General features: G+C 44.3%; 2 protein-coding genes across 3 annotated transcripts in view; both read left to right on the top strand.

The window, feature by feature from the left end:
• The window catches only part of tdrd12 (tudor domain containing 12), a gene marked incomplete at both ends in the record, with an annotated part of 39,615 nt that extends 29,327 nt beyond the window's left edge, over positions 1-10,288 (top strand). Inside the window, 12 exons of the mRNA XM_080474765.1 lie at positions 1,557-1,771; positions 1,911-1,992; positions 3,139-3,320; positions 4,867-5,074; positions 5,165-5,257; positions 5,362-5,534; positions 5,607-5,674; positions 6,032-6,173; positions 7,665-7,778; positions 8,569-8,722; positions 10,085-10,145; positions 10,218-10,288. Of these exons, the coding sequence (XP_080330891.1) occupies positions 1,557-1,771; positions 1,911-1,992; positions 3,139-3,320; positions 4,867-5,074; positions 5,165-5,257; positions 5,362-5,534; positions 5,607-5,674; positions 6,032-6,173; positions 7,665-7,778; positions 8,569-8,722; positions 10,085-10,145; positions 10,218-10,288 (1,563 nt within the window). The remainder of the gene's footprint in view (positions 1-1,556; positions 1,772-1,910; positions 1,993-3,138; positions 3,321-4,866; positions 5,075-5,164; positions 5,258-5,361; positions 5,535-5,606; positions 5,675-6,031; positions 6,174-7,664; positions 7,779-8,568; positions 8,723-10,084; positions 10,146-10,217) is intronic.
• Positions 10,289-11,855: 1,567 nt separating this feature from the next.
• ankrd27 (ankyrin repeat domain 27 (VPS9 domain)) overlaps positions 11,856-26,279 on the top strand; it is a 29,678-nt gene continuing 15,254 nt past the window's right edge. The window contains exons 1-10 of one of the 2 annotated variants that reach the window (XM_080475236.1): positions 11,856-12,214; positions 14,399-14,521; positions 16,645-16,755; positions 19,007-19,315; positions 20,825-20,884; positions 22,158-22,211; positions 22,356-22,421; positions 22,496-22,572; positions 23,403-23,524; positions 25,694-25,772. In XM_080475236.1, coding sequence (XP_080331362.1) covers positions 14,420-14,521; positions 16,645-16,755; positions 19,007-19,315; positions 20,825-20,884; positions 22,158-22,211; positions 22,356-22,421; positions 22,496-22,572; positions 23,403-23,524; positions 25,694-25,772 — 980 coding nt within the window. In that variant the 5' untranslated portion in view covers positions 11,856-12,214; positions 14,399-14,419. The remainder of the gene's footprint in view (positions 12,215-14,398; positions 14,522-16,644; positions 16,756-19,006; positions 19,316-20,824; positions 20,885-22,157; positions 22,212-22,355; positions 22,422-22,495; positions 22,573-23,402; positions 23,525-25,693; positions 25,773-26,279) is intronic. The other variant, XM_080475237.1, reaches the window with a different exon arrangement.

Raw genomic sequence — 26,279 nt, 5'->3', positions numbered from 1 at the left:
ATTAGTGAGAGTGACAAAGGCAGTAAAATGTGTTCAGCTAAATTATCAAGAGGAAGCGAAATCTCCCAGCAACTTCATCAGAGAGATTTAGACCAGCAGAGTTAGTCCAATGTTGCTCATCAGCAATTTAAACTTTTTTATTCCTGAGTTGGGTACAGTAACTGACTGTAAGGCACAAACTAGGGCATATTTCCGTTACTTTGGAGAAGAATAACTTAAGATATCTTTTGTCTTACTGGCCAAGGAATAACTACAGGCTTTCCAACAGAGGTTGTATGGCCATTAGAGAACACAGAAAGGAAGGGGCGGGGGTATCCGGGACCGTGAGCCTCAATTAAAACGATTTTCCACCAAAAACAACCAGGTGCTAGTTCAGGGCCGGCGCTATTGCCAGTTCTTAAATGCGGACCTCCAAAGAACCGGTTGTTTTTCCATTGTCACGTCATTGCATCACTTCAAAAACGTCCGAGGCAGCAGTGTGCTGAAAGTCATCTAAACTGCTGGAAAAGGATGAGGAACACCAAGAAGATTACATGCTGTCATCAGAGTGTGTGTGTGTGGGTGCGTGGCCCCTTTAACAGTGGTTAGGTGTGCTGCTTGCTTGACTAGTGTACATGAGGGAGCGAGCAGCCATGCATATGCGAAGCAGGTCCAGCAAGAGGCTGTACAATAAAGTAACTGGCAAATAAATGCAGCAAGTGTTCATCTCAGAAACGGAGTCTCGTGTCCTGCTTTTCACCAGCCGTGAGGCGAGGGAGTTAACCCCGAAGCGGAGGACAGCTTCGCCCCGGAGTACAAGTTGGTCTCCGACCACGGTCTTGAGACTGGAGCAGGAAGGGTTAACAATCGTAGGCAACGTATGCTTTTTGACCTACACCTCGGAGGCAGACCAAACAACGAGAAAGCATTGCGTCTCCTCATCGCTCCATTGTTGTTGTTTTTTACATTGGGCGATGTTCGCTGTAGATTTAAAAAATGCCGGTACAGCGTCTTCTCCGCCTCGTAGCTAACGATAACTCCACCCCCAGCTGATGATGTGTCTGGCCCCGCTCTGGCCCCACTCTGGCCCAGCAAAAAATTTGGGGCTGGCTTAGTACCCGTTTAGCCCCTGTTTGGCTGGGGCTTTGGCGGTGGAAACACAAAGAACTGGTGCCCAATGTGGCCCTGGCTCCGAACTCGCAGCTGGTTCTTTTTGGTGGAAAAGCCCCCACAGTGGCTAGTACAAGAACCAGCTTGGTGGGAAAGGGGCAACTATCTGTTAGACCTCCTTCATTTTCTCATCACTCCATGATCTACGCCAGAGTTCCCCAATTCCGGGCCTGGAGGGCCGGTGTTCTGCATGTTTTAGGTTTCTAGCAGTTGTAACACACCTGAATGCAATAAGGGCCTCGTTGCGATGACATCAACATCAGATTGAGGTGTGCTGAAGGTGGGACAGAGCTAAAATGTGCAGGACACCAGACCTCGAGGCCCGGAATTGTGGAACCCTGAACTACGCTCTTGTACTTTCCTGGAAGAGAAGTGGTTCAGTTTGCTCCAGGTTTGTCTTCTCCCAGGTTCACGTGGAGAGCCGAGCTAATGTGGCCCGATCGGTGCTGCTCATCACAGAGCAGAACGCCCGCCACGTTAACGGACTGCTGCGATACTTGGTCCGGAGCGGAGCCCCTGTGCCCCCTGAGCTGCTGGCCTTCGCTCAGGACGTCCACACAGCACAAGAAGAGAAGAAGTGGCGTCCTCTGTGCAGCTACCTGAAGAGCTTTGGAGTCTGCAGGTATGTCTCCTGTCAGAAACACAGGAGCACACGATTACTGCAGATGTTTGAGGCACGTAGCACCATCTGTTGCTCCGGGCGTTAAAACACAGTGTTGGAGGCCATTTGAGGAGATGATTTTTGGTTTTCTTTCCTGCAGAGACAGCAGCGCCTGCCCTGACCGTCACAGGTTTGTCCCTCGACTGGATCAGTCTCAGCTCCCGGCGTCAGGACTCATAGAGGTAAGAAACAAACACATTTACACACACATCCAGAATCAGTCAAGGATGGATGATGCAGAACCCCACAAGCTGCCAAAATAACGAGTTTAATTTAAAATACAGTAAAATCTGTGATGTAGAGACGCCCTAAAAATCCAAGGGGCAAGTGTCCCCTGAAGGCAGTGTCCACTCTTTAGAGGTCATCAGGTCAAATTATAGGATATTGAATGAACCAAATATTTTATGGAAGGAACATACATATTTGAAAGCACTTAACTGAACCAATACAAAGAAATGTTTACAAAATAGATTATGTACATAATAAAGATTAGAAAAATTTTAAAAATAAGTTTATAAACAATGATGTATACAAATATTTACAACTGAAAACGACGATATACAACAATAAATCTGGAAAAGAAAGGAGACATTCAAAAAGCTGTCTACTAACATAACTCTACAATATTGTTCAAATTTAACCCTAAAAAGAAAAAAAACCCAAAGCATTTGGACGACAATGGGAACCATTGTCATCGCTAACATGACGTGGAAAATATGTTTCACGTAGGGAAATCATCACATTCAACATCCCGGATCCTATTTACATAGCAATTTTTTAAAGTAAGATAAATTACATGGAGTTAACCTGAAACAAACACTAATGTTTATCAGTCTGTTGGGATTTATGCTTGGTCATTAGCATTAAATTACTCTAAGTAATAGATTACTGAAAGTAATAATTCACTGGAAGTAATTTATTAAATATTTTAATTAGTAATGGAAATAAACTGTCATTTACTCATTAACAACTCCTAAAGTAATTGAGTAATTACTTAAAAGTTAATAAATTACCAAAAATACATGGTAGGTAATTTGCAATGGAATTTTTACTTTAGAAATTACAGATATGGTGCATTCGCATGGGATTAAGATCACAGACATCCTGCGCAATTATTACAAATCACTATTGGTCCCAAGGTTATACTAATCCAGTCCGAATGGGGCTTTACATTCATTTTCCTAAATATCCATATTATATTGCAGTCCTGAAAATCTCTTGATTTACTTGTTTTAGGACATCAAATTTACAAAATCGATACTCAGATTTTTCTATTATTTAAAAAAAAAAAAATATACAGTGGGTGAAATGTTAGGCGTCTCTTCCAGGTGGTTCCTCTGTACATTAAGACGGCGTCGGTCTTCCTCGGCCGGATCGTCGGCACGTCAGAGGAGGACTTCCAGCGGCTGTCGTCTGAGATGGCGCTTTACTACGCTGAGAGGAAGCCCGGAGCCTCAGAGCTGCTGGAGGGAGGCCTGTATGCTGTGCAGGAGGACAAGCTGTTCCACAGGTCGTCATCCACACATCGCCACACACTCACAACCATGGAAAACATGTTTAGCATTGAGGTGATACAGACTGGGGTCCCTTTTGATTCTAATAACCTCATAATTCATTAAACGGGCTCAATTCTCCTCCTGTTGAATTCTCATTCCTCTTTCAGCCTCGTTTTGGAAATTCACAAAAAATTCATATTTAGCCACAAAAACAGGTAACAATACAAATATCAAAGAGGATCTTAAAAAATTATTTATCATACATTAGAGTTGGGCGGTATCCACATTTCTATACCATTCCTGGGGTATACGAGATTACCGTCACCAATTAGAAATCCCTTATGTCCACACCGTTTCATCATTCAAGCATAAGTCTCTCGTTCTAACAATATAAATCATCACGTTATGAGTGTCTGTCGGGTGTCTGTCGCACAAAGTAATATAACTTTAGTTTATGCAGAGCCTCTCCTCTCTCCTCTTTAATGCTTTACTCACAAAGTGTGTGAATTGATCTGGATATGAAGCCTCCGTAGCGCCATAAAACGCCATATAATGGGAGTTTCTACAGCGCTAAGACGGGAAAACTACATAGATAAATCAGCAGCGGCGCTGCCCACGTAGTTGCGCGTACGTGTAGCTAATTGCATGTTGGGGAAACTCCGCTCCATTCATGAGACTCTGGCTGTCCAGCTTTGTCTGTAGGTCTGGAACAAATTGATGTCGGCTCAAAGTTTTGAGGCTTAGGCTCTGATAATCCCAGTTCAGCTTTTTGTGCAGTTAACTCTCTCGCTGCCAGCTGTGTGAAGAGGCCGAGTCCGAGGGCATGCTCTGTCTCAGGTCTTCCTCACTACTTCGTCACTACTCCATGACTGCCCGCAAGATATTTTCCAACTTTTTATTTCTGCGTCTGCTTCTTCAGAGCCGCATTGTTAGCTTTGTTTGTTCACTACCCAAAATGCATTCTGCTATACGTCACATCCTCCCGCTGAAAAGTCCACTGATCGTCCCTGATGCGTTCACATTGTTCGACAACCGAACTTCAGTTCACTTGCAAGTGAACGACCCACACTTTAACAGGTGGACCAGAGTTCACTTCCTTGGTCCGGATCAGAGTCCGGGGGTGCGTTCACACCGGCCCAAACGAAGCAGACTCTCCCTGAAACGAACTCTGGTCTAGACCAAACACTGCTGGTGTGAACACGCTCTTAGTTCACATTCACATGTTTGATCCGGACCAGAGTTCTCATCAAGGAGTTTCTGGGAAAGACCGTTTTTGTTTGGGCGTCTTCTAATGCTCCCGTGAACTCTGAACTGGATCTAACAAGCGCTCTCTGTTCCCCTTGAGAACATAGATCTTGGTTCGCAGCCAAGCGGTCTTTTGAGCGGGCGGAGTGAGAGGACGTGATCTAGAGCACAATGCATTCTGGGTAGTAAATAATCAAAGCAAACCGCGCAAATCAGAAGAAGCAGACGCAGATAGAATAAGTTGGGAAAAATATCCCGTCACGGACTGTCTGAATGTGAAAGGCTCCTCAGTAAAACCTCTGACCCTGTGTGCAGGGTGAAGATCCTCTGTGTGCAGGAGCCAAGCGACTGTCTCTTCTTCCGCGTGCTGGTGCGTTTTGTGGACGTGGGGAAGGAGGCGGAGGTCAGATCTCATCAGATCCTCCAGCTGCCGGAGCAATTCCACCCTCTGCCTGCTCAGGCCGTGGAGATCGTCGTGTGCAGGGTCAAACCCATAGACGCCGAGACCGACTGGTGTCCCAAGGTCTCCCACCTGTGTCCTCTTCATTCACACGCCACTGATCTCAAACCTGGGCTCATTTCAGCATGTAATCGGATACTTTTGGCCCTCCAGGTAACCAGACAGATTAGCCAGAAGATCCGAGGTCTGCAGCATCAAGCCAGAGTGGTTTTAAGCCTCGGGAACACTATTTTTGTTGATCCTATGGTACGACTTTACGTCCCCTACCCTGAAGCAGTCCCCCTCAGAAGAATCCTCCTCCTCACACAGATTGTGTGTAATCTGTAGGTCTCCTGTTTCTTTCTTCAAAGATTCGGCTCACCAAACTCCCCGGATTAAAAACGTGTATCAACGAGTACAACGTGCAGTCAGAGATCCTGAACTCCAGGATGGGAGAGAGCAACCCGAACCACGTGGATCTGCTCAGAGCCCTGTGTGACCACGGTTCTTCTGTGAGCGGCTCGGAGGCTAATCACTGGTCTGAGTAAGGAAAACATTCCATATCGCAGAATGACGCACAGGTCACCGGTCAGCAGCTTGTTTTTATTGTCTGCAGGCCGGTGGAGGAGGTGGAGGCAAAAGTTCCAGCTAAAGCCTTCATACCTCCAGAACAAGCTCAGCCTGGCGATTGCCTTGTCCCAACCCCCCCACCCCCTGAACTGCCCTTCCAGCTCCCAACCCATGAACTGCTTCCAGCTCAGCTCCGAGCCCCTGAACTGCCCCTTCAGCTCCCAGCCCCTAAACTCCTCCCCCCGCTCCCAGCCCCTAAACTTCCCCTTCAGCTCCCAACCCTTGAACAGATCCCCTTGAACCCACCCCCTGCACTGCTCCACAAGCTCCCGGCCCCTGAACTGCTGCCCCCCCAACTCCCAGCCCCTAAACTCCTCCCCCCGCTCCAAGCCCCTGAACAGCCCCCCCAGCTCCTAGCCCCTAAACTTCCCCTTCAGGTCCCAACCCTTGAATTGCCTACCCATCCCCCAGCCCCTGAACTGCCCCCACAGTTCCCAGCCCCTGACTTGCCCCCCCTTCTCCCTGTGTGCGACCTGAAGCCCCCCGCCTCTTCAGAGGGCGGGCTGGAAGTCGCTCAGATCCCTGACAGGAAGTCAGTTGAGATCACGGAGAGGTGAGAGATGAAATGTTTCCTTCTCAGCTTTCATTTTTGATGAACGAATCCTACAGTTGAGCACATTGAGGATATATTTTGGCACCACAGCAACTCGCAGAGGAAATGTGTTAATTTTGACTAGTTAACAATGAGAGAAGCTTGTCAGTCCGAGGCTTTTCTCCAGATATGAGGAGGAGAACGGACCATGGCTATTGTTACTGAGTGAGAATCAAACTAATGAGAAGGTTGTCTCACAGTTCAAAACCTTTTTTGACAAAATCATGAGGGCTCAGGCAAACTCACCTTTTTTTTGTTTAGTTTTTTCCAAATACACGCCGCCCATCAGGTGATTGTAGAGTTTGTTGATCCCGACCTTCGATTTCATCCACAGAAAGTGGGACCGATCAGGAGTTTGTCCCTCAGGCTGGCTGACCGTCTGCATCACGCCCCGTCACAACGGTACATCCACTCTTTCTCTCAAAGAGCACCCCACCTTCACTTCTATTGTTTCACTAGAAACTAATGAGCTGATGTCTGCTGACTGCCGTTTCACCTCCAGACGCAGATCACAATGTTTAACGTCAGAGAGCTGTAACTGTTAGTTAATGCTAACTGTAGCATCAGGAACGAACCTAATGCTAAAAGATCAACAGTACATCTTCATTGAGAACTGCATGTGAGCGTTACAGCTGCTTACTTCACATTTTTAGCTGCTGGTAGGCGACACTTAAGATTCAGCTTTTTTAATCATGATATTTAGTTTTCTTTCTGCATGCCCCACAATATCTAACTGCTAAAAAGGAGTTAAAGACATATTTTCAATAAGTTGTACACAGTTGACAGGTTATTAACTATGTACAGAGTGAACAGCTTTTTAATCTCATGTTTATGGAAGAACAGTTAAATCTATTTCACTCTAAGGACTTTTTAAAGTCAGTAAAGAAGCTTTTTTAGGACATGAATAAACAGTAAGGTTAGTTTTAAAGTGTAAAACAGGTGGTGAAGACTAGATCTGCACGTATTGAAGTTCGTATGTGTGTGCGGGTGTGTGTAGGAGTCCCTGGAGCTGCTGATCAGACCATGACTCGCCACATTTCCAAATCTTCTGAACCCACCTGTGACGACTCAACAAGAAGGTGAAGAGAAGATCTACGTTGTTCTGTTGTTAGAGGAGGGAGTAAAACCATATCCAGAGAGCTGAACTGTGACCAGTTCAGTCAAATGTCTCTAGTTTTATTATCGAGCTGATGAAAACTCATAGATTCAGTAACTTCCTATAGCATGAACCTTTCATTTATTAATTTGGACGGGACAGTACATATTGATAAACAAGCTTCATGAGGTTACTGTAAATATGACGGATTCAGCACGAAGCCAATTTCCATCCGTTGTCCCACATACGTCCTGCTCAACTGTCCAAACTGTGGATCTGCTGGCCGTATACGGCCTGCCACCCAGCAGCTTTCTAACTCCTAATCAGTGAAATGTTACTGATGCACCTTGTTTCAGTTACCACCCTCAGGTCCGCTGGTACCAGACGTCAGACTCTGTGGTCGTCACGGTGAAGCTGATCAACCCGGCGGAGCAGAGCTGCCACTTCCACCGTGACAGGGTGGTGTACAGGTCAGTCAGAGGGGCTACCAGGACGCTTAGCACCACACATGGACACGCACGCACGCACGCACACACACACACACACACACACACACACACACACACACACACACACACACACACACACACACACACACACACACACACACACACACACACACACACACACACAGTTGAAACACTTAAAATACACCAGTATTACAACATTACAAGAGTAATGTGTGTCGAAACACATTTTTTTTGCCATAGTACATATTGTGATGCAGCATGTCATATTTTATAATCTGAAATGTTGAAGTTAAGGAAACAAAAGTCAGGAAATTCATGTACTTTATAATCTGTGAACAGTCTGAGTGAAAGCTTTATACGGGAGCTAGAAGTTCACAGAGGGTGAATCGTCAGCAGAGTTATGCTGCAGGACTTTGACAACAGGAATTCTAAATATTCTGCAAAAGTACAACAAAATGCGTCACTGTAACAGAACTGCAATGTTCTCTTTAGAAACTTGATTTAGAAATTAAAAGAATTAAAAAAAAAAAATGCCTTCATTTGAAATTGTGTTTGTTATATTGTTTGTGTGTGTGTGTGTGTGTGTGTGTGTGTGTGTGTGTGTGTGTGTGTGTGTGTGTGTGTGTGTGTGTGTGTGTGTGTGTGTGTGTGTGTGTGTGTGTGTGTGTGTGTGTGTGTGTGTGTGTGTGTGTGTGTGTGTGTGTGTGTGTGTGTGTGTGTGTGTGTGTGTGTGTGTGTGTGTGTGTGTGTGTGTGTGTGTGTGTGTGTGTGTGTGTGTGTGTCCCCTCAGTGGCAGCCTGAGTGGCCGTTCCTACAGAGCCGAGCTGCAGCTCCTCCGGCCGGTGGAGGCCGAGCGCTGCCACTGGGAGATGAGGTCCAACGAGCCGGTCCTCACACTGCTCAAACAGCAGCAGGAACCCTGGGAGCGGCTGCTCACCAACAAGGTGGCCTCTGGATCCATCAAACGTTTATCACATCACGACTCCATCTAGCAGATGTTCCCAAACTCGACTATACCAATCAGAACATCTTGTCCAACTCTGAATTCCCAAACCTGATTCAGATGTGAGGCTGAAAGATTCAATCTAGGAACAGAACAATTCGATCTGAACATTTTTGGTTTGAATTCTATCCCAGCTGAAAATAGGTCAGACAAACGAAGCGTTTAATCACCTGCGATACGTCGGCAGGCCGCCAAGTGGGCCGCACCGCATCAAAACCCCTATCATAGTGGAAATAACCTATTTATAGTCCAAAAGTAAGTTTTATGGTTTATTTGTCACCTCAAATGTTTTCAGAAAGACTTTTCACTGAACTGTTTCATTAATAAAAGAAAAGGTTTGTGTCCGAGCCGCCATGTCGGTCCAAGTTTAACTTTTGGAGCTTCATGCTAAAGAGCTTCGGGGCTCACCCAGTAGCGAGGCCACATGCTGAGCATGATTTAAAATCTGACTGACGCTCATTAGTGAGCTGGAGTGTGTCAGGAGACGCCTCACACAGCTCGGTCTGGTGCCCACCAAGCCTGCACCTTTCAGATGTGGTGCGTCTGCATGCGGGGAAAAGCAGAGAGAGGAGTGTAATGAGTTGACTGAGGAGGAGGAGGAGGAGGAAGAGGAAGAGGAGGTAGAAAAACTGATGTTTGAAGCTGAGGAGGAGGAAGATTTGGTATTAAGACGTGCTTTAGCTGAAAAAATGAAGAAGAAAAAGCGTTGGAGGTGGAATCCATTTTGGTTTGTAAGCTGGAGGAATGTTCATCACACAGCAGAACAAGCCTCGGGCCCGGACCAGGAGCCAGGTGCCAAATTACCTCCCGACAGATGGCGCTGAGTGAAGAAATGACCTCATTTGTTTGCTCAGACCCCCCCGAGTGTCAGACGTTTCTTCTTCCTTATTCTGGAGTACAAATCGGCCTTAATTCATCTCCACTAACAAAAGCCTCAGCGATTTTGTTGCTTTTGACATTTTGTCACTTATTTTCTTTTTAAATCACAATTTTTTTCTCAAAAATGAATTTTGGGACTAATTTGTGCTAGAAAAGTCTTTTTCCTCCAGACCTCCACGTTCTCCTGCAGCTCTGTGAAATCCGGAGTATTGGAAAATGTTATGACATGATTAAAGAAGCATTAATAACTGATCATGAATAAGTTGGACTCAAACAAGAGGAAGGTTATGGTTGTTTCACGTTTCTGTTAAAACGCTATCAGCGGGTTATTAACGCATTCAGAATGGCCCAAAGCGGAGGAATCATCATGGTTGTGTCACTGCGTCTTCAGATGTTTGTAGTGAAACGTTGTTTGTTGTTGCAGAACCTCTTTGTGAGATACGACCTGGAGCACATTGAGGAAGACGAAGACGGATCTGAAGACGGTAGACAAGTGAAGGTGTGAGTGTTTGATGGAGGAGTGGGAGCTGCTTCACCCTTCCTGCTCTGCTTTTCAGGGCCGTTCTTCCTGGAGAACACGGCAGACAACTTTCAGTATTCCGTCACCTCCGACAGCGACAGCGACTGATGGAACTCACCCTCGTCGTCATCTTCATCGCCACACTTGTTTTGTTCCCTGATGTGGGAATGTTGACTTCCTGTTAGTGAAGAAAAAGGTTTTTCTTTGGTCTTAAAAAGTAAAACTACAAACAAAAACCTGATGAGCTTCAGCTCTTCTGAGGAAAGAAAAAGTTTCTGGATCACAGCAACAACTGTGTTGGCCTGAAGTCTTGTTCCTTTCAGTGATTGGACGAGCCAAAACATTATGACCACGGAGGAGTCCTTCCATATCACTGAAACCACAGTTGTTCTTGTGCACCAACAAAAGCTTTTATTTTGAATGGAACAAAGCAGATAACGTGATAACTCGCTCATATCGGAATAAGCTGGTCACATTCTTTACAAGGAAACTGCACAAAGATTCAGTTTTATTTACGTATTATTACATAGTTGTTGTTTTCTTTTAATTTTAAAATAAACATGGTTTGTTCCGGTTTCCTGAGGTTTGTGAACTCGAAAGGCTTTTGATTTCAATTTGTGTTAGAAAATATGAAACTTTGCGTTTGAAGCAGGTGTGAGAAACTTTCTGAAAGATTTTTAATGACGCCTGCAAATTAAAGTTTGTTGAAATGTTTTTTCTAACAAGTTTCATTCAGTTTCTCCAGTTTGTCGTCTTTTCTTTTTGTTCTCCTGTTTTACAAGTAGAAATACCAGTTAAAGTAGTAAATCCCTACATGTGCAGGTTACTACAACTTAGAAATACAATTGATTGTTCTCATGGAATTTTTTTTGATCTCAGGATATATATATATATATGTATATCCATAAAATTAAAGCCGCCAGCAGCGTTTAACAGGTCCTTGCTTGCACACCTGCACATTGGAACGTGGCGCATGCCGAGGTTTTGTCCGCATCAGAATGCGATTTAAATGTGGGCAAACAATATGACATGAAAGTGACAAAAAAGTATAATTACTGACTGGCTGTCAGCAGAGAGCCGCCGCTCCCCACCAAACTCTTAAAGTCACAGCTGCTATGTACGTGACTCAGATTTCTCAGTGGGGCTCCAGTGTGGGCCTGCAGCTCGCTGCAGGACCTGTGTGCCTGTCTGACCCGACAAATCAAAGTTCAGAGGGCTGCAATGGACATGCCCTTTGACGAAAATTTACCATTTTCCCCGAAAGTCATCGTCGGCATATTTTACACTTGCAACACAAAATTGCTTGCAATTTTGTGTTGCAAGCAGGTGCTGCTATGTTTGTCAATGAATATTGGCATACAGATTTGATGAGGTGAGGTATTTGATCAAGCATGTAAAGTTTTAGGCCATTGCAGCATGGAGAGCAGTTACACCACTTCCTGTTTCATGGCATTCTATCATATTCATTGGAGCACCATGGCCACGCCCTTTTGAGGCTCTAGTGACATTTTGATACGTTTTCACCAGGATATCCTCTTGTATATACTTGCCAGATTTCAGGCATCTAGGACACCCTAGGAGGATTATTATCCCTCATCCCTCCATCCATCATCCATCCATCCACTGAGTAAGTCTGTTGCAATTCTGGTATCTGACCAGCAGGGGGCTGTAGCACAATTCCGGAGGTGTCTTCAGCAGACGTGAAGTGATCTGCAATTCTGCATCAGATCCGGATCAAACTTGGTCTTTCTCCATCTCCCCTCCGGATCAAACTCCCTCTTTTTCCATCTCCTTTCCGAATCACTGCTGCTCCACTCTCTCTGAGCTCCGTATGACCGGGGAGAGGCTGGGCAGTGACCGCAGGCAGGCTGCACTGACAGCTCGGTTCCTCCTGGACGCATCGGGGGGGCTCGCAGGTCCTCCAGCCCCGGTTAGCCTGATGGTGAAGTCGTAACCAGCGTGCGATAGGCGGCTGGACGTGTGTGACAGGGGCATGCCACAGCCCGGGTGACCGCAGAGACTCGTTTATAGCAGGTGAGTACGATGCTAACGTGCTAAGCTCTGGTCCCATCCGCTGACACTGAGCGGTGTGCTAATGCTAGCAGCGGGGCTAAAGACCGTTGTGTGGTGAGGTCTGGTGGAAACACTTGTGTTGGCGCTGCTGTCCGCCTTGTTGGTGATGCCGGTAACACTGGTGTTAAGACTGGCGTTTTCTCTCATAGACACAATATAGGTAGCTACCTCCTTCCGTGCTGGAGAGTAAACCAGCGTTGCCGCCATATTGGTTGGGGCAAGTCACTCTACTGTCGCACGAGAGGCAAAGGGAGTTAACGCACTATGAGTAACTGTGGACGTATTTTGTATAGAAAAACTTGAAATAAAGCTGAAGAGAGCCAGCCTGTTAACCTGTCCGACCATTTCCCTGAAAATGAACCTCAGTCCAGAGGTGTGAGTATTTGTATTTGAAATGTCCCTTACAGCTTACATATACACTTTTCACATTTCTAAATGAAAAATAAATACACACGTGAACTCATACACAACCCCTTTCACTGGCACACTTATATGTGTTAATCAGTGACTATCACAAACATCAGCAGTTTCAGTTCAGGCTATTTTGGAATCTTAGTCATCCTAAAGCCTGTGAACACTTGTTTATATTTAGACATGTCAGGTTGCAACTTGTTTGTGTGCGCGTGCTTGAAAGCAGAAGTGGACTGTGGGCGGAAGTACGAGGTAGAGGGAGGGAGGGGCAGGCAGGCACTGGGTGCGCATGGGTGCCCCATTCAAGATGGCGGCAGTGTGACATGTCAACTCCAAAAGTCAGTGCCAGTGAGAGGTGTCTACTTATATTATGTCTATGTTAGCTCTGGTCATAGCACTTGTGTTAGCGCTATTGGCTTTTCTATTAGCTCATGTAGATTAGGTCTGGGCTCTGGTGGGTTTGGTCTTGGATCTGGTGGGTTTGGTCTGGGCTCTGGTGGGTTTGGTCTTGGATCTGTTGGGTTTGGTCTGGGCTCTGGTGGGCTTGGTCTGGGCTCTGGTGGGTTTGGTCTTGGCTCTCGTGAGTTTCGTCTTGGCTCTGGTGGGTTTGGTCTCGGATCTGGTGGGTTTGGTCTGGGCTCTGGTGGGTTTGGTCTGGGCTCTGGTGGGTTTGGTCTGGGTTCTGGTGGGTTTGATCTGGGCTCTGGTGGGTTTGGTCTTGGATCTGGTGGGTTTGGTCTGGGCTCTGGTGGGTTTGGTCTGGGCTCTGGTGGGCTTGGTCTTGGTCAGCTCTCTGATAAAATAACCTCAGCGTGTTTGTTTCTTCACGTGTATTTCTGGATGAATAGTCTGTAAATGTCGCTTCAGGTTGGTGGAGTTTTTCTCAGCAATCTTTGCTCCACACGTTTACAGACGGTCTTCTTGTTGTCATATGTGAAGTGTGACCAGATGTCAATTCTTCATTTTCGTCAGAGACCTAGCGCTGACATCTTTTGACCTCTAAATGAAGATTCTGATGAATTCACATGACCCAGTAGTGTTTTGGGGTTTTTTATCCCCACGTGAAGACCTTCAGTGGAATAAAAACTGTGGAGATCTGATAAAAGCTCAGATCACAAGACATTTGAGAGCTTGTCGAACAATCTGGAACAACCATTATGTCCAGCCGTTGTCGTTCGCTGCTGCATGAGGCTCGGCCTGAGGCCAGGACATCTGATTCCTCACACATGTCCTGTCTCACAAAGAGGAACCACCCGGTGGCCTTTCTCCAGAGAAAGTTCTCCAGACGGAACTGGGCACAGACTCATCTGTGTTCATTAGAAATGGAAGAAAGGCCTCCAGTTCTCCTTATTCACATGTGACTTTAGAGTCTTTGGAAAAAGACTCGAGCTTGATTTAAAAACTGTGTCTGACTGAATTGGGTCAATGACAAGACCAATCCCAATGGAGGACTAAACGTGCCAAAATGAAATAAATAAGTACATCATTAAATGATTACTTGAATTAATGAATCAATTAGAATTATATATATTTGTGTGTGTGTATGTATATATTTATATATGTTTATTAGTCCTGTCAATTGATTTAATTGATAGATTTTATATGTGTACATATAAAAATATATGTAACTTTACTGTGTGTTTCATCCCCATTTTGAAGATTTGTTTTGCGGTGAAGTGAAGGTGTTTGCGTGCTCCGTCCTCAGTCGTCCTTAACTGTGGTGTCGTTGTGCAGGAATCCCAGCTCGCCCTCCTTATGGCTGTTTATGATGAGAACATCCTGAGTAATCCCTTCTACCTGGCTCTGGAGAAGCAGAGGCCGGACCTGTGCAGCCGGGTTGCCGAGCTCCACGGCATCGTGAGTCTGTTTACTACTACTACTACTACTTCACCCATTTTCATCAGACATGATCAGCGCTGCTTCACCCTGTCAGTCGTTCTGTTTGTGAGCAGCACGTAACGATGAAAATCTGGATCAAAACAAAACAAAAAAATAGATGTAATCGGATTTCTGTGGCCAATGTTTTAATGCTGAATTAAGACGTGAAATGTCTTGTTTTCCAACTGAACATGTTCGTCCGCTTGTGACTCCGATGCAGATCAGATGATTTTAAGTGAGTCTCATGAGGACAGTTAGACGACATCAAAAGAGCTTGAGGAGACGGTTTTATCAGAATAAATGTTCTTTTATTCGTTGTGTTGCCCCACCATGATTTGACCCAGTCTTCAGGATTGGGAGATAACGCTGCTCTCCCACTTGATAAAACATTATTCCATGCGCTCACTGAGAAAGTGCAACCTCAGACAGATCGATGCACATCAGATTATCTTAATCCTTCCACGGGATGTCGGTCAGACTCCCGAAGCAGTGGAAAAGAACGAGATGTCGGGAAAGTCGGCCAGATTACAGACGACGTTCTCCTCATTACTCCTAAAACCCACAGGACTATGCAGGACCATCCAGGGAATAAACTCTTGTTTCCACTGCTGAGGACACGGTTGGATGTGGGCGCGGTTGTGAACTCACGCATAATGACGCAGGGATGTGACGTCATTACGCGACAGTGAACGCGGGACCAGTGCAGGAACACATGCGACTCTAAAACCGTGAGCCTCCGTCCTCTCGTCAGAACACCAGGGGGCAGTGTTGCGCCTACATTTCAATAAAACGAGTTAATAAAGCAGCCTTTCTAAACAACAACGGATGGTTTATGGCAAACGAAATATTTAAATATAATATTGCGGCTTGTGGAGGGTCGTCTCTGCCGATCAGCAGACGGCTGCGTTGTCGCTCCTCCTTATGGAACCTGATGTGCTAAATCCCTCAATGGAGGGGTTACGACAATGGTGACGGTTGGACACAATACTTTCGGTACTGTCCGCAACTTTTGTCGGTGGAAACCCGAAAGCCCGTACCGTGCCGGGACATACTGTGCAGTGGAAACAAGACGGAAGTCACGGAAGTTCCGACATGTTGATCTGTGTTTAGGGTGAATCAAACGTTCAGCGTCTTCTCTGTTTACATCCTGAAACGAGTCCCGACACGACGTTATGTCACAAACCTCGAGATTCTCATTCGGTACATTTGGACGTGAGGAATCGGTAAGACCCATCGGCACATTGATCAGACTTCAAGAAGGATCCAAAGCTGGAAAAGTGACGCGATGGGAGCGACTCAGTTAAAAATTAATTAACAAACTAGTCGCTTTAAAACTGATTTAATTAATCACATTTTAAGTGCACTTCATCACCATAAAGAAAAAAACGTTTTTCTTTTGTCGCGCTCCCGTTCTGCTCACCTCTCGCCACATTCCAGAACCCTCCAACAGTCCCTCTGTGAACATCAGGGTTTCCCGTGATTATTTCATTGGCAATTTGTTTTGTATTTGGAATTTAATTAGATTTTTCTAATTAGATTGCTATTAGATTGCTGGTAAATCTTTGTCAGCATTTCAGCTAACATTTGGACATGAATCTATTAATAAAGGAACATAATAAACTTTTAGAATGAACTCTTGGATCATGAAGAAATGGATTGAGAAACACACACAGAGAGAAAAAACAGGCATCACGGGTTCATTTTCTCACTTCTGCTGTTGACGTTGGAAGAAACCATGAAATGTCCTTCTTGGTCCCTGAAGACTTGATCCACATGAATTCTGTCCCACCATGATTCTGGTCTGAATGAAGGCTGATGCTCCAGTTCAGTGTCATCCGCGGATGATTTCATACCAGCAGCCTCAGGAAGAGAGTGTTTTGTTTTTCAAAGGTGTGTTTGCAGTATTTATACTTTGAAATTAAAATCGTCTTGCTGTGTCGAATGAAAGAATTGAATATTTTCAGTGTTTTCTGCTTGTTGACATGGGACTCGGTCCTGATGTGAGGCTGACATTGATCATCAAGCCGTGATTTAGTTTGGGAGCTTAATTTCAGTTGTAAATGATTCTGTCATAAAGAAACAAACTGCTTGTTCCCTCCCAGGTTCTGGTTCCCTGCTGTGGAAGTTTGACCCTCAGCAACTATGCAGACTCCCACTTCGACAGATATGTTCTGCACCTGGAGGAACACGGATACAAGACCGCCGATGGAAAGGTTTGTCTTGTTGTTTTAATCTCCGTTTTTAAAGCACATATTTCAACGTTGACATCTTGGAGCTCAGCGATCTCCCGCAGAGAGCCGATGGTGGAAAGATTCCCTTCATTGTTCCCCGAAGAAACCTCGACTAGAGCCGGACTGAGAGCTGCAGGCTTCTGCTTTGACCAGCTGGGGTTTGGGAGGCAGTACGAGAAAATAGAAGACGGCGGACAACAATCATCAACACACCGATCGAGGTCGAAATGACCGATTTGTAACCGTCCAGCAGGAAGCTCCAGAGAGATCATGACCTGGTGGAGCAAAGGGAGAAGCCTTGTGCTCTGATTGACGCCTTCAAGTATTATAAACCTATAACAGCTTTACTAAGAAACCGTCCACGATGACCTTCATTGACCACGGAAGTTGGAATCTAATATTGGAGTGATGTGAGCTCTCCTGCTGGCTCTTGTCAGGACTCTCGCTGCAGCTTTTTGAATAAATGAAGACTTAATAAGCAGTTATTGTTTCACCCTGATAATATAGAGTTACAATAGTCTACTCTGGAAGTCACAAATGTGTAAGCCATGTCTTCTAAAGACTGCCGATGTACCACAGCTCTCCGCCACAAGCGGCGCTGGTATAAAAATGGCCGACAGCCGTCACTTCCTGTCGGCAAGTCAATGCTTCCACTGTGACCGCGTATTGACAAAACTACAAACAACCTTTCGGAAAAGTTACGATAACTTGGGAACCACTTCACGAAGACAATTCACGAGATTTGACGATCAGGTCCCCCCCCGCCCCCCCCCCCCTCATTTTTGATCAATGAACTTTGTTTTTTGGGAAAAGGATCCGACGAACTCTGAACTCTGTTTTTTGGAAAACAAGATTCTGCCATTTTTTTTTTTGACAGAAACACTTCAACTAAAAACTCTCGAAAAGAAAATTGCCAAAACCAAACGAGCTGACGAAAGGTCATACAGGTTGTTTTTTTTGGTTAACCTTTTCTTCTTGTAGTTATTGTTGTCATTGTCGTGTTTGTTATTGTTGTTATTGTCGTGTACACTTTAAACGTTAATTTATATTTATATGTTCAATTTGTTTAACTATTTTGTTTTTCAATATAACTCACCTAAAAACCTTATTTCTGGGTCTCCTGCTTGTCATTCACCCCGAGCTCCTATAAACGAATCTGGTTCCATTGCAAAACTAAGCTCTAACCTCATAACATAAATAAAGTAAGCGTTACAAATGCATTGAGTCATTTTCAGCGTCACTCTGAGTCGACATGTTCCTGTTTTAGAAATATTACGCAGGTGAAAGAAGGCCGACTTGTTTCTTGTTGGTTCCTCCCAGGTTCCTCACACTGCGACTGGAGGTCAGAAAAATTCCAGCCAGTGTTTCTATTTCTTTATGATCATTTCTCTCACTGATGTTTTGGGCCAAATGGAACAACTTCTGTTTTGTCTTGAGTTCAGAAGCAGAACATTACGGCTCATCCGGGCTTTTCTGTCTTAAGGAGAAACAGTGTAGTTTGTTTCTGCCTCGTATGAAGATAAAACACTGCTGAACCTTATCAGGAGCCCAGTCATCCTTTCAAACTGACGCATATTGGAGATTTAGTTCTAATATATCGTGAGAACAAAGTGAAATACAAAAACGTTTAGGTTTCCCTTGTACTATGTAAAAAAAAAATGTGATTTAATGGGTTATCTTTACATGACATATTGTATAATATAACTTTCTGTACACTGCTGAATCCTGTTCAGGGTCACGGGGTGTTGCAGCTCATCCTATATATATCCCTGCATATGTTACTCCACTTTTATATTAGTTTTTACTTTAAAAGTTGACAAAGTGTGTGTGTGTTTAATAAACAATCCTTAATGCAGAAGAACAAAACCTTTAAAAAAACAAAAGGCCTTGATTTTTGTCTGACTTCTATCAACTATAATCCTTTGATGTTTTTCAGTCTTTTGTGAATTAATCTCACTTTTCTTCTGCACAGTTTACCATCATTTCTACTCTTATATAGATTGTAAAAGTTTACCACCATATATTGTGCATCCTGTAGTACATCTATACTATTAACATGCATGAACGGCAACATCCATATCAAGCATGCTTTTACTTTTTTTTTACAGTGATGAGCCTGCTGAGCTTTTGTTTTGTTTTGGGGATGAAAAGTCAGACCCTCTCGGTTAGAAGTCTTCCTGGTCCAGAGTTTTCCCTCCTCATCTCTTCATGTTTCCATGTCTGTGTTTTGCAGGAGGTCCGGATCCAGGACAGGCAGGTCCTGCTGGGATCCGGCTTCCCGACTCCGGCCTCCATTCCCATCCTGTTCGAGGAAACCTTCTACAATGACCAGGAGCAGAGCTACAGCATCCTGTGCCTCTCTCGGCCCTTGGACATGGAGCCCGGCCCGGCCGACACCGTTCCTCCTCCCCCTTACTGCCTGAAGAGCGTGGACGACGTCCGGGACTTCCTGGGGGGCCACGCTCACAAACTGGACAAGTTCATCCAGGGCTTCTGTCAGGCCTTCAAAGAGCAGGAGAGGAAGGGACTCCGACATCACATCGTAAGAGATTCCTCCCTCCGCTTCATACTCAAATACTCACTGTCTGCTCTGAGAGGATCTATAGCTGGGAGTTAAGATCTTTATAGTTTTGATTCTGCTGAGCGATTCGGTTCTTTTGTGATTCTCATTTGGAAAAAAAGAAGATCAAGAAGCCGGTCGATTAGCATCAACTTTGTTTAGTTTATAAGCAACATGACCTGACAAACCCAACAGTCAGTTCTTAGGAGGCCCACAGCCTCGAGTTCCTCGATGGGGGCCAGAGGGTCCTCAGAGGGTCCCCAGGAAGTATGAACAGCTGAGGACGTGCTAATGGTGCCGCCGCCGCTGCTGCTGGGTGGAGATTCACTCCGGAGCCGAGCAGAAAACTCGACATTCATTCAAATTTATTGCTGCTGTGTGCAAATGTTTCTGCATATTGGTCGTATTTCCTCCTTTTGATGAAAAATCCACTTTGCCCGTTTTGCAAGTTGCCCTTCTGTCGTCGTTTCTCCTGAAATGGAGCCAAACTCTTGCCACTCGGACGCCGTGTTTCCTGGTGAATGACGTCGCCTCACACGCTGCGCAGCTACACAACGTGCATGGTGACGTCGTTTGCGCCCCCTGGAATCAATGAAGGAATGGTTTGTTGAATTGGCAAGTGATTCCGAGAAATTAGAACATTTGGAACCGGTTTTCGATTCGTATGTTAACGGTGTGCTCACACACTGCTAGCACCCCGAAGAATAGAGTCTTAAGGTGACATGACAATTTTCAGTGTGGCTGCTTTGCTGTTTTCATTTCATCATCATGACGTAAACTGGACCTTTAATAAAGTCCCTCATTGAATTACTTAAACTACTTCTCATTGAGGGGTTCCTTTTTTTTCAGTTGGTTTCATCGCGTGACTTCCCCTGGGTAGTCCAGCTGTAGAACTTTAAATTGGTCCAACACCAGAACAAATGCTTGTATAACAATCACCGTAAAATGAATGAATCCATTCCGGAGCCCATAAATATATCTTTTATTAAAGTTTTGAGATATATATTTTTTTTATTCACGAATGTGTACAAATGCAACGAAACTCCATATCAAAAGAAACCAACTGATTTAAGATCAAAGTTTCTGAAAACACAGACGAAGTAGTTTGAAACCTGGACTGAAGAGGCTCAGTCACAGGAGAGGAGCTGGTACATTGAATCAGGTTTTTTTTTCTTGCCTCCATTTTTACTGAGATGGAGACTTTGGAGGCTGAACTGCAAAGCCCAGACGTAGATGCCGCTTCCATGCTTCAGTAATTTCTCTCCCTTTAGCTTGGGATGAGAATGTGGAGAAAGTAAGTGCCATTAGCAGTAGTTTTAGTCGTTTTGGAATTCAAATCTCAGGTAGAATTTGGAAATGACGGGACCAGAAACCGCTGAAACTTTCAGTCCTAAAAACCTCCATCTGAGCTGAAATATTCCATCATGAAAGCTCATCCCACTTGCTGCGGCGTGTGAGAACTAAACCTCCTGCTGTCTCCTCTCGTCTCAGGACTCGGTGAATGGCCTCTACACTAAATGTCTGCAGTGTCTGCTCAGAGACTCTCGTCTGGTGAGTAGAACTCTGCAGAACGACCTCCCTGAGCTTCTCCTCCTTTCATTCTCAGTCAGGAAACAGGAAGATAAGCTGCACTAACAGAAGCCCGCACACAGTTTTTGTGTCACTGTCGATCTAATTGCTCTTCTTTCTTTTCCTTCCTCTTCTGTTTTTGCAAACTAATTAAAAAAAAAACTGAGCGTCTTCATCTCAGGGGGCTTTCACACCAGGATAGTCTGACTTGGTTCTATTGGATGCGGGGATGAAAAGTTTCTCGCCGTCATTTGGTTTGGTTTACTGTCACACCGCACGTTTAAGAGCGGACGACTAAAGAGCCCTGACAACGTCCCACAATTACAACAGCTGCTCATTTGGGGGCCGCTGTCGCCTTGAAACCATCACTGACCAGGCCGAAGAAAAGCGTGACGAAGTAGAAACCCGGCTCGTCGACTGGTCCGGACCAGAAGCGGAACTCCCACCCCTTTAGCCGGTGGTGGCTAAAGAGGCTACTTAGCGCATGGCTAATGAGTAGCCACAAAAATATCAGACTTTTTTTTCAGAGGTTGTTTCAAAGTGGTTTAAAACGAACCGTTTTCTCTCCATGAGAACAAACCAGTTCTTGTGTGCTTCCATTCAGTCTGACTCACTGCAGGAAAACTTCAACATTGGACACATTAATTTGCTGTGTTTAGCTGAAGAGTCAAAATCTTTTGAACCTGGAGCCGAGAACACAGCGACTGTGTTTGAAGTCCTGTTAGTTAGTTGTTTAAAAAGCTTTCAAGGACAGAAACGGAGTCACAGCATGTAAAAATTCAAGAAAAGAGGTGGTGGGACTCGATTAAAAGGATGAATCGAACTAATGTGGAGCGTCAGTGCTATAAAAAGCTAAAATGGTTCAGATGGTGAAAAGGGGAAAAAAAAAAAAACGGATTTCAAATGAACAGCTGGAACTGATTAAGAAAAGGCTTAAAACCACAAAAACGACGGACGCTCTAGAGAAAGGTAAACCTAACGAAGGTAAACTAAAATGATTAAGACATTTAAAGGTGAGATGGTGAAATGGCTTTAATGGCTAAAACCTTTTCGAAGGGTTCAATCCAGAAAAATAGAAGAAAAGAGAAACATTTCATATCTTAATTGGCCAAATATGCTAAAATTAGCTATGGAAAATGAAATGCTTAAAAAACTGATCCATCGGTTTAAAATTCCAATAATCGTGTTTTTTTTCAACTGCACTGAGCAAATTTCAGAAATTAAAATTTTCTAATCTGTTTTTCTTTCCCGACAGAAACTTCTGGCCAAGCAGGGGCTTCAGATGACTCTCCTCAAACAGGCAGTGGAGGTGACCCCTCACTCTTTTGGATTTATTGAATTTTCTCAGATTAAACTTAATCCTAATCTCTACATCTGCTCTGCACACTCTCATTAAAGTGGATCAGACTTGTGGATTGTGTGCTGACAGCAGCGTTCCTTCATCTTTCCTCAGATTTACATTCATCACGGCATCCACGGTTTCATCTTTAACTTTGTGGGAACGCTTGAAGCCAGTCAGGTAGTTGAGCGCTACTAAAATCTCTTAGAAATGATCGCGGTGTGTCACTCTAACTGCCTCTCTGCTCTCAACAGGACGCCGCCTTCAACAAAACCAGCCGGAGTCTGCAGGAGCTGCAGCAGAAACACCTGGGAGTCAAACCAGAGTTCAGGTCGGGTCACAGTGCGAGACTCATCGGGGGGGGGGGTCTTCCAAAGTGAAGATGACACAACTCAGGTTTTCACACAGTGATGCAGTACTGAGAGACACATTAGAAATTCTATTCTAGTTCTGCTCCACGTTTATGGAAGAGCCTGCTGGAGAACTTGAGGGCCAAAGAAAGTGTCCACTTCCTTTTGAATCATGTGATTATCATGTTCAACATGATAAGCAACAAACTTTTCTGAAATGAAAAGATAAAAACATGCCTTTTTCAGGCCATTGTTATTCTGTTAATGGAGCATTCATTTTATTTGGAATTTTGTCAAATAAGCAGTTTTATTAGCTCCTGAAATTAAATATGACCTGAAAAAGCACAGAGAGCAGGAGTCGAGGATGACAGGAAAACCCTCATGAACACTTTCCAGAGGGTTTGTTTTAATCTCTGTTGAAGTCAACGATTCAGCGAAAACTTCAGCAGAAGGTCACCACAAGCTCCGAGCCCAAATAACGCTACTGCCCAAAGAGCCTCTCTACAGTTCTTCGAACAAATGAGACAATAAGGAACTTTTACTAGAACGAAACGGCTCAAATGTCATACCTAAGAACTAAATCTGCTAAATAACTCACACTGTTCAATAAATAAATGTTGGCAGTTCTTAATATTTCATGAACAAATGTCTTTCACGGCGTTGGCAAACCTGACTCCTCTGGTTGTCGACGTTGTAAAGCTGCTGTACGGAGCCAGACTGAACCTTGTGGAGCCGATCCCCGCTGACACGTTGGTACTGTTCAAATCGCGTCTTTCACCGGGTAACAAAGTTTTCCGACGTCTTCCCACAGTATAAACCTGCCCCGGGCCAAGAGAGAGCTGAGTCAGCTCAACCAGCAGACGTCCCCGCTGCTCAAATTGCTCTGCCTGCGCAGAGTCGCCCTGACCGCCACCCAGACCCCCCGACGCACAGGTACTCTGGAAAACACCATCTAATGTCCACCGTGTCCAGAATGTCTCATTTCAGGCTCAACGTCACGACACCGTGACAAACGCAGGCTGCACGATGCAACGCAGGTTTATTGTTATGGCGATACCGACATGTGCAGTAAACATGTCACAAAAAGTAAATACATTTACACACACCGTGTATTCATACTCTACATATTCAGAATGACAGGATTTTAAAATCTGGAAAGAAAAATGTGATTGATATTGATAAATTCACAAAGATTACACTGTGGTGTCTCGCTCTGTTGTCTGATGCAGATTATATGATTATTCTTGCTCTGTTGGTTAAATACAGTAGTAATGGAGGTTTCTGGAGGTATGTGTCGATATCAGTGGCGGCTGGTGGTAAACTTCTTCATTAATATTTAATTTCAGCCAATGTTAACTTCATTTAAATATAATGCGTTTATTAACCACATTACAACAATCTTGCCTTTTTTAGATTGAGTGATGAAACATTATAGTTCTTGTGAACCGAGAGCGCTTATTAAAACTCTTTTATTAACATTCTAGTAAACAAATAGAAGCAGACGCTTCATTGGTCCCTTTTAGAAAATTAATATGTTTTGGGGCTGGTTCACTGGAAATGATAGTTGGTCTGAGATTAGACGGTGTCCTTTTTTAATCTCCAAGATTTTCAGTCATTATCATTAATAAATATGAGCATATCTAAACATTTATAAACTTTAACAAACCTGGACACATTTGCAAAATTCTGAACACATTTCTGTTTGTGTGAATTTAAAAGTAACTATAATGGAGGAAGTTGAACCTGACCTGCAGCTTTTCAGCCAAATTTCTTCTTTCAAACACTAAATTAGAAGAGACGTGACAGAGTTAATAATCAGAGACTCACAGCTCGTTGTCTTTATCTCAACATCTGGTAGAAACAAATGAGAACAAACCAGAACTGACTTTAAGTCAATCACTGAACTAGGGGCGATTTAAAAAGCACCCCAAGTCTCGGACATGAAATGACGCTGATTGGTTTAATTCTATGTCGGTCACTCTGGTGTTACTCAGTAATTGGTCAGATGGCTACTAAGCTCCGCCTCCTCAGGGCAGCTTTCCTCATCGTTTCTGGCTGCTCACACACACACACACACACACACAGACGACTAGAGAGAGAGAAATCAAGAAAGTCTCTCTTTTATTGAAGATTATCTGTAGAAAATGAACGAATACAGTTCAGGGCCCTTTGTTAGATCGTTGGCATAAACAAATTTCGACAGAATTACCATATATAATATATATATATATATATATATATATATATATATATATATATATTTTACTTTAAATCCTCCTCGATTCCAGGGAGGGCGGAGCCCTGGCGCCCTCTGTTGGCTGTCTGCCACTGATCAATATATTTTCATCTATAAGTAACTTCTTAATATAAGTCGCAAGCCAAACAAGTAAAAACACTTGTGACTCACAGTAATGAAAATACTGTAAATATCCCAAAAAAGAGAACCACTTCTGGTGGGAACTATGAAAAAAAACATGTCCCAGTCATCGCTGGTGTAAATTACAGGCCAAAGAAAGAGCAGGTTATTACAGGACAATTGTCAAAGCACAGACACATTCACATCATCTGCGTAAGTGTTTATATTGATCTCAAATCTTATTCGATAACATTATCACAAGTTTACCTTAATATCTTGCAGCCCTAGTATCCTCTCGTTGGAAACATACCAATGATCAATCACAGCTTCGGTTGATGGAGGAAAAAAACTCACCTCCAGCTCTGAAAGTGTGTATTGTGTGACGCAGAAAGATAAAAGATGTTGTGTATTTTTCTGTGGGTTTGGAGTGTTGCAGATTAAACTCTGGCTGGTCCCGATGTCCGTCACACTGTGTGTAATCACATCAGCTCTGTCCCGGTGGCTGCGGATATTCCAGCTAATAGGTTAACAACAGGCCCCGCTGTCAGTCTGTAAAGCTCCTAATTCATGTTTGTTCAGAGGCCATTAACTCATCAGTGAGGGGGGCCGAGGGGGGGTGTTTCCAGCTGCAGGGCAGCACTGTGAGCTCAAGCACTCTTGTGTGTGTTATCGTAGCAGATTTATGTGAGCTGCTCTCTGTGTGTGTGTGTGTGTGTGTGTGTGTGTGTGTGTGTTGTTCTCCACAGTGGGGATTGAAGCTGTGAGTGCAGACGACCTCCTCTCAGTCGTCCTCTACCTGCTGGTGAAGACAGAAATCCCCAACTGGTGAGCTCCACGTTCCGTTTACGAATCAAACCAGCACAAACTGCGTCCCATTGTCCCATGACAGGCAGAATTGCTTCAATAGAGGAAGTTACGTTTCCCATTTGGCTTGTTTGTTAGCGGAATCGCATTAAACAAAAAAGGTTTTAATGAATCGAGTTATGAAAAATATGAACCCGGCCAAACGAATCAAAACAGGTTTATTTTTGATCTGATTTCGACATCATGGATTCAGCTCACATGTGACCCAGATTTGTTTTTTTCCCCGACTGTTTGAAAAGAAAAAACACGATTCTTTAATTCCCCCCCGAGACAAACTTCCATATGTGCTCATAAATCAGAAACGTCTCTAATGTTTCACATTGAGCCCTCAGTCTGAAGAAGCATGTCGGCTTTCAACACGTTTTACACCATTAAAGTACGACAGTGTCACCATTCTGTGATGGACCGCTGAGACATAAGTAGACATATAGAGATAGACACATAGACATTTAGAATTCGGTAGACATG

Source organism: Lipophrys pholis (assembly GCF_963383615.2).
Source record: "Lipophrys pholis genome assembly, chromosome: 11".
NCBI classification, from domain to species: Eukaryota; Metazoa; Chordata; class Actinopteri; order Blenniiformes; family Blenniidae; genus Lipophrys; species Lipophrys pholis.
This window is presented reverse-complemented; position numbering and strand designations above follow the sequence as displayed.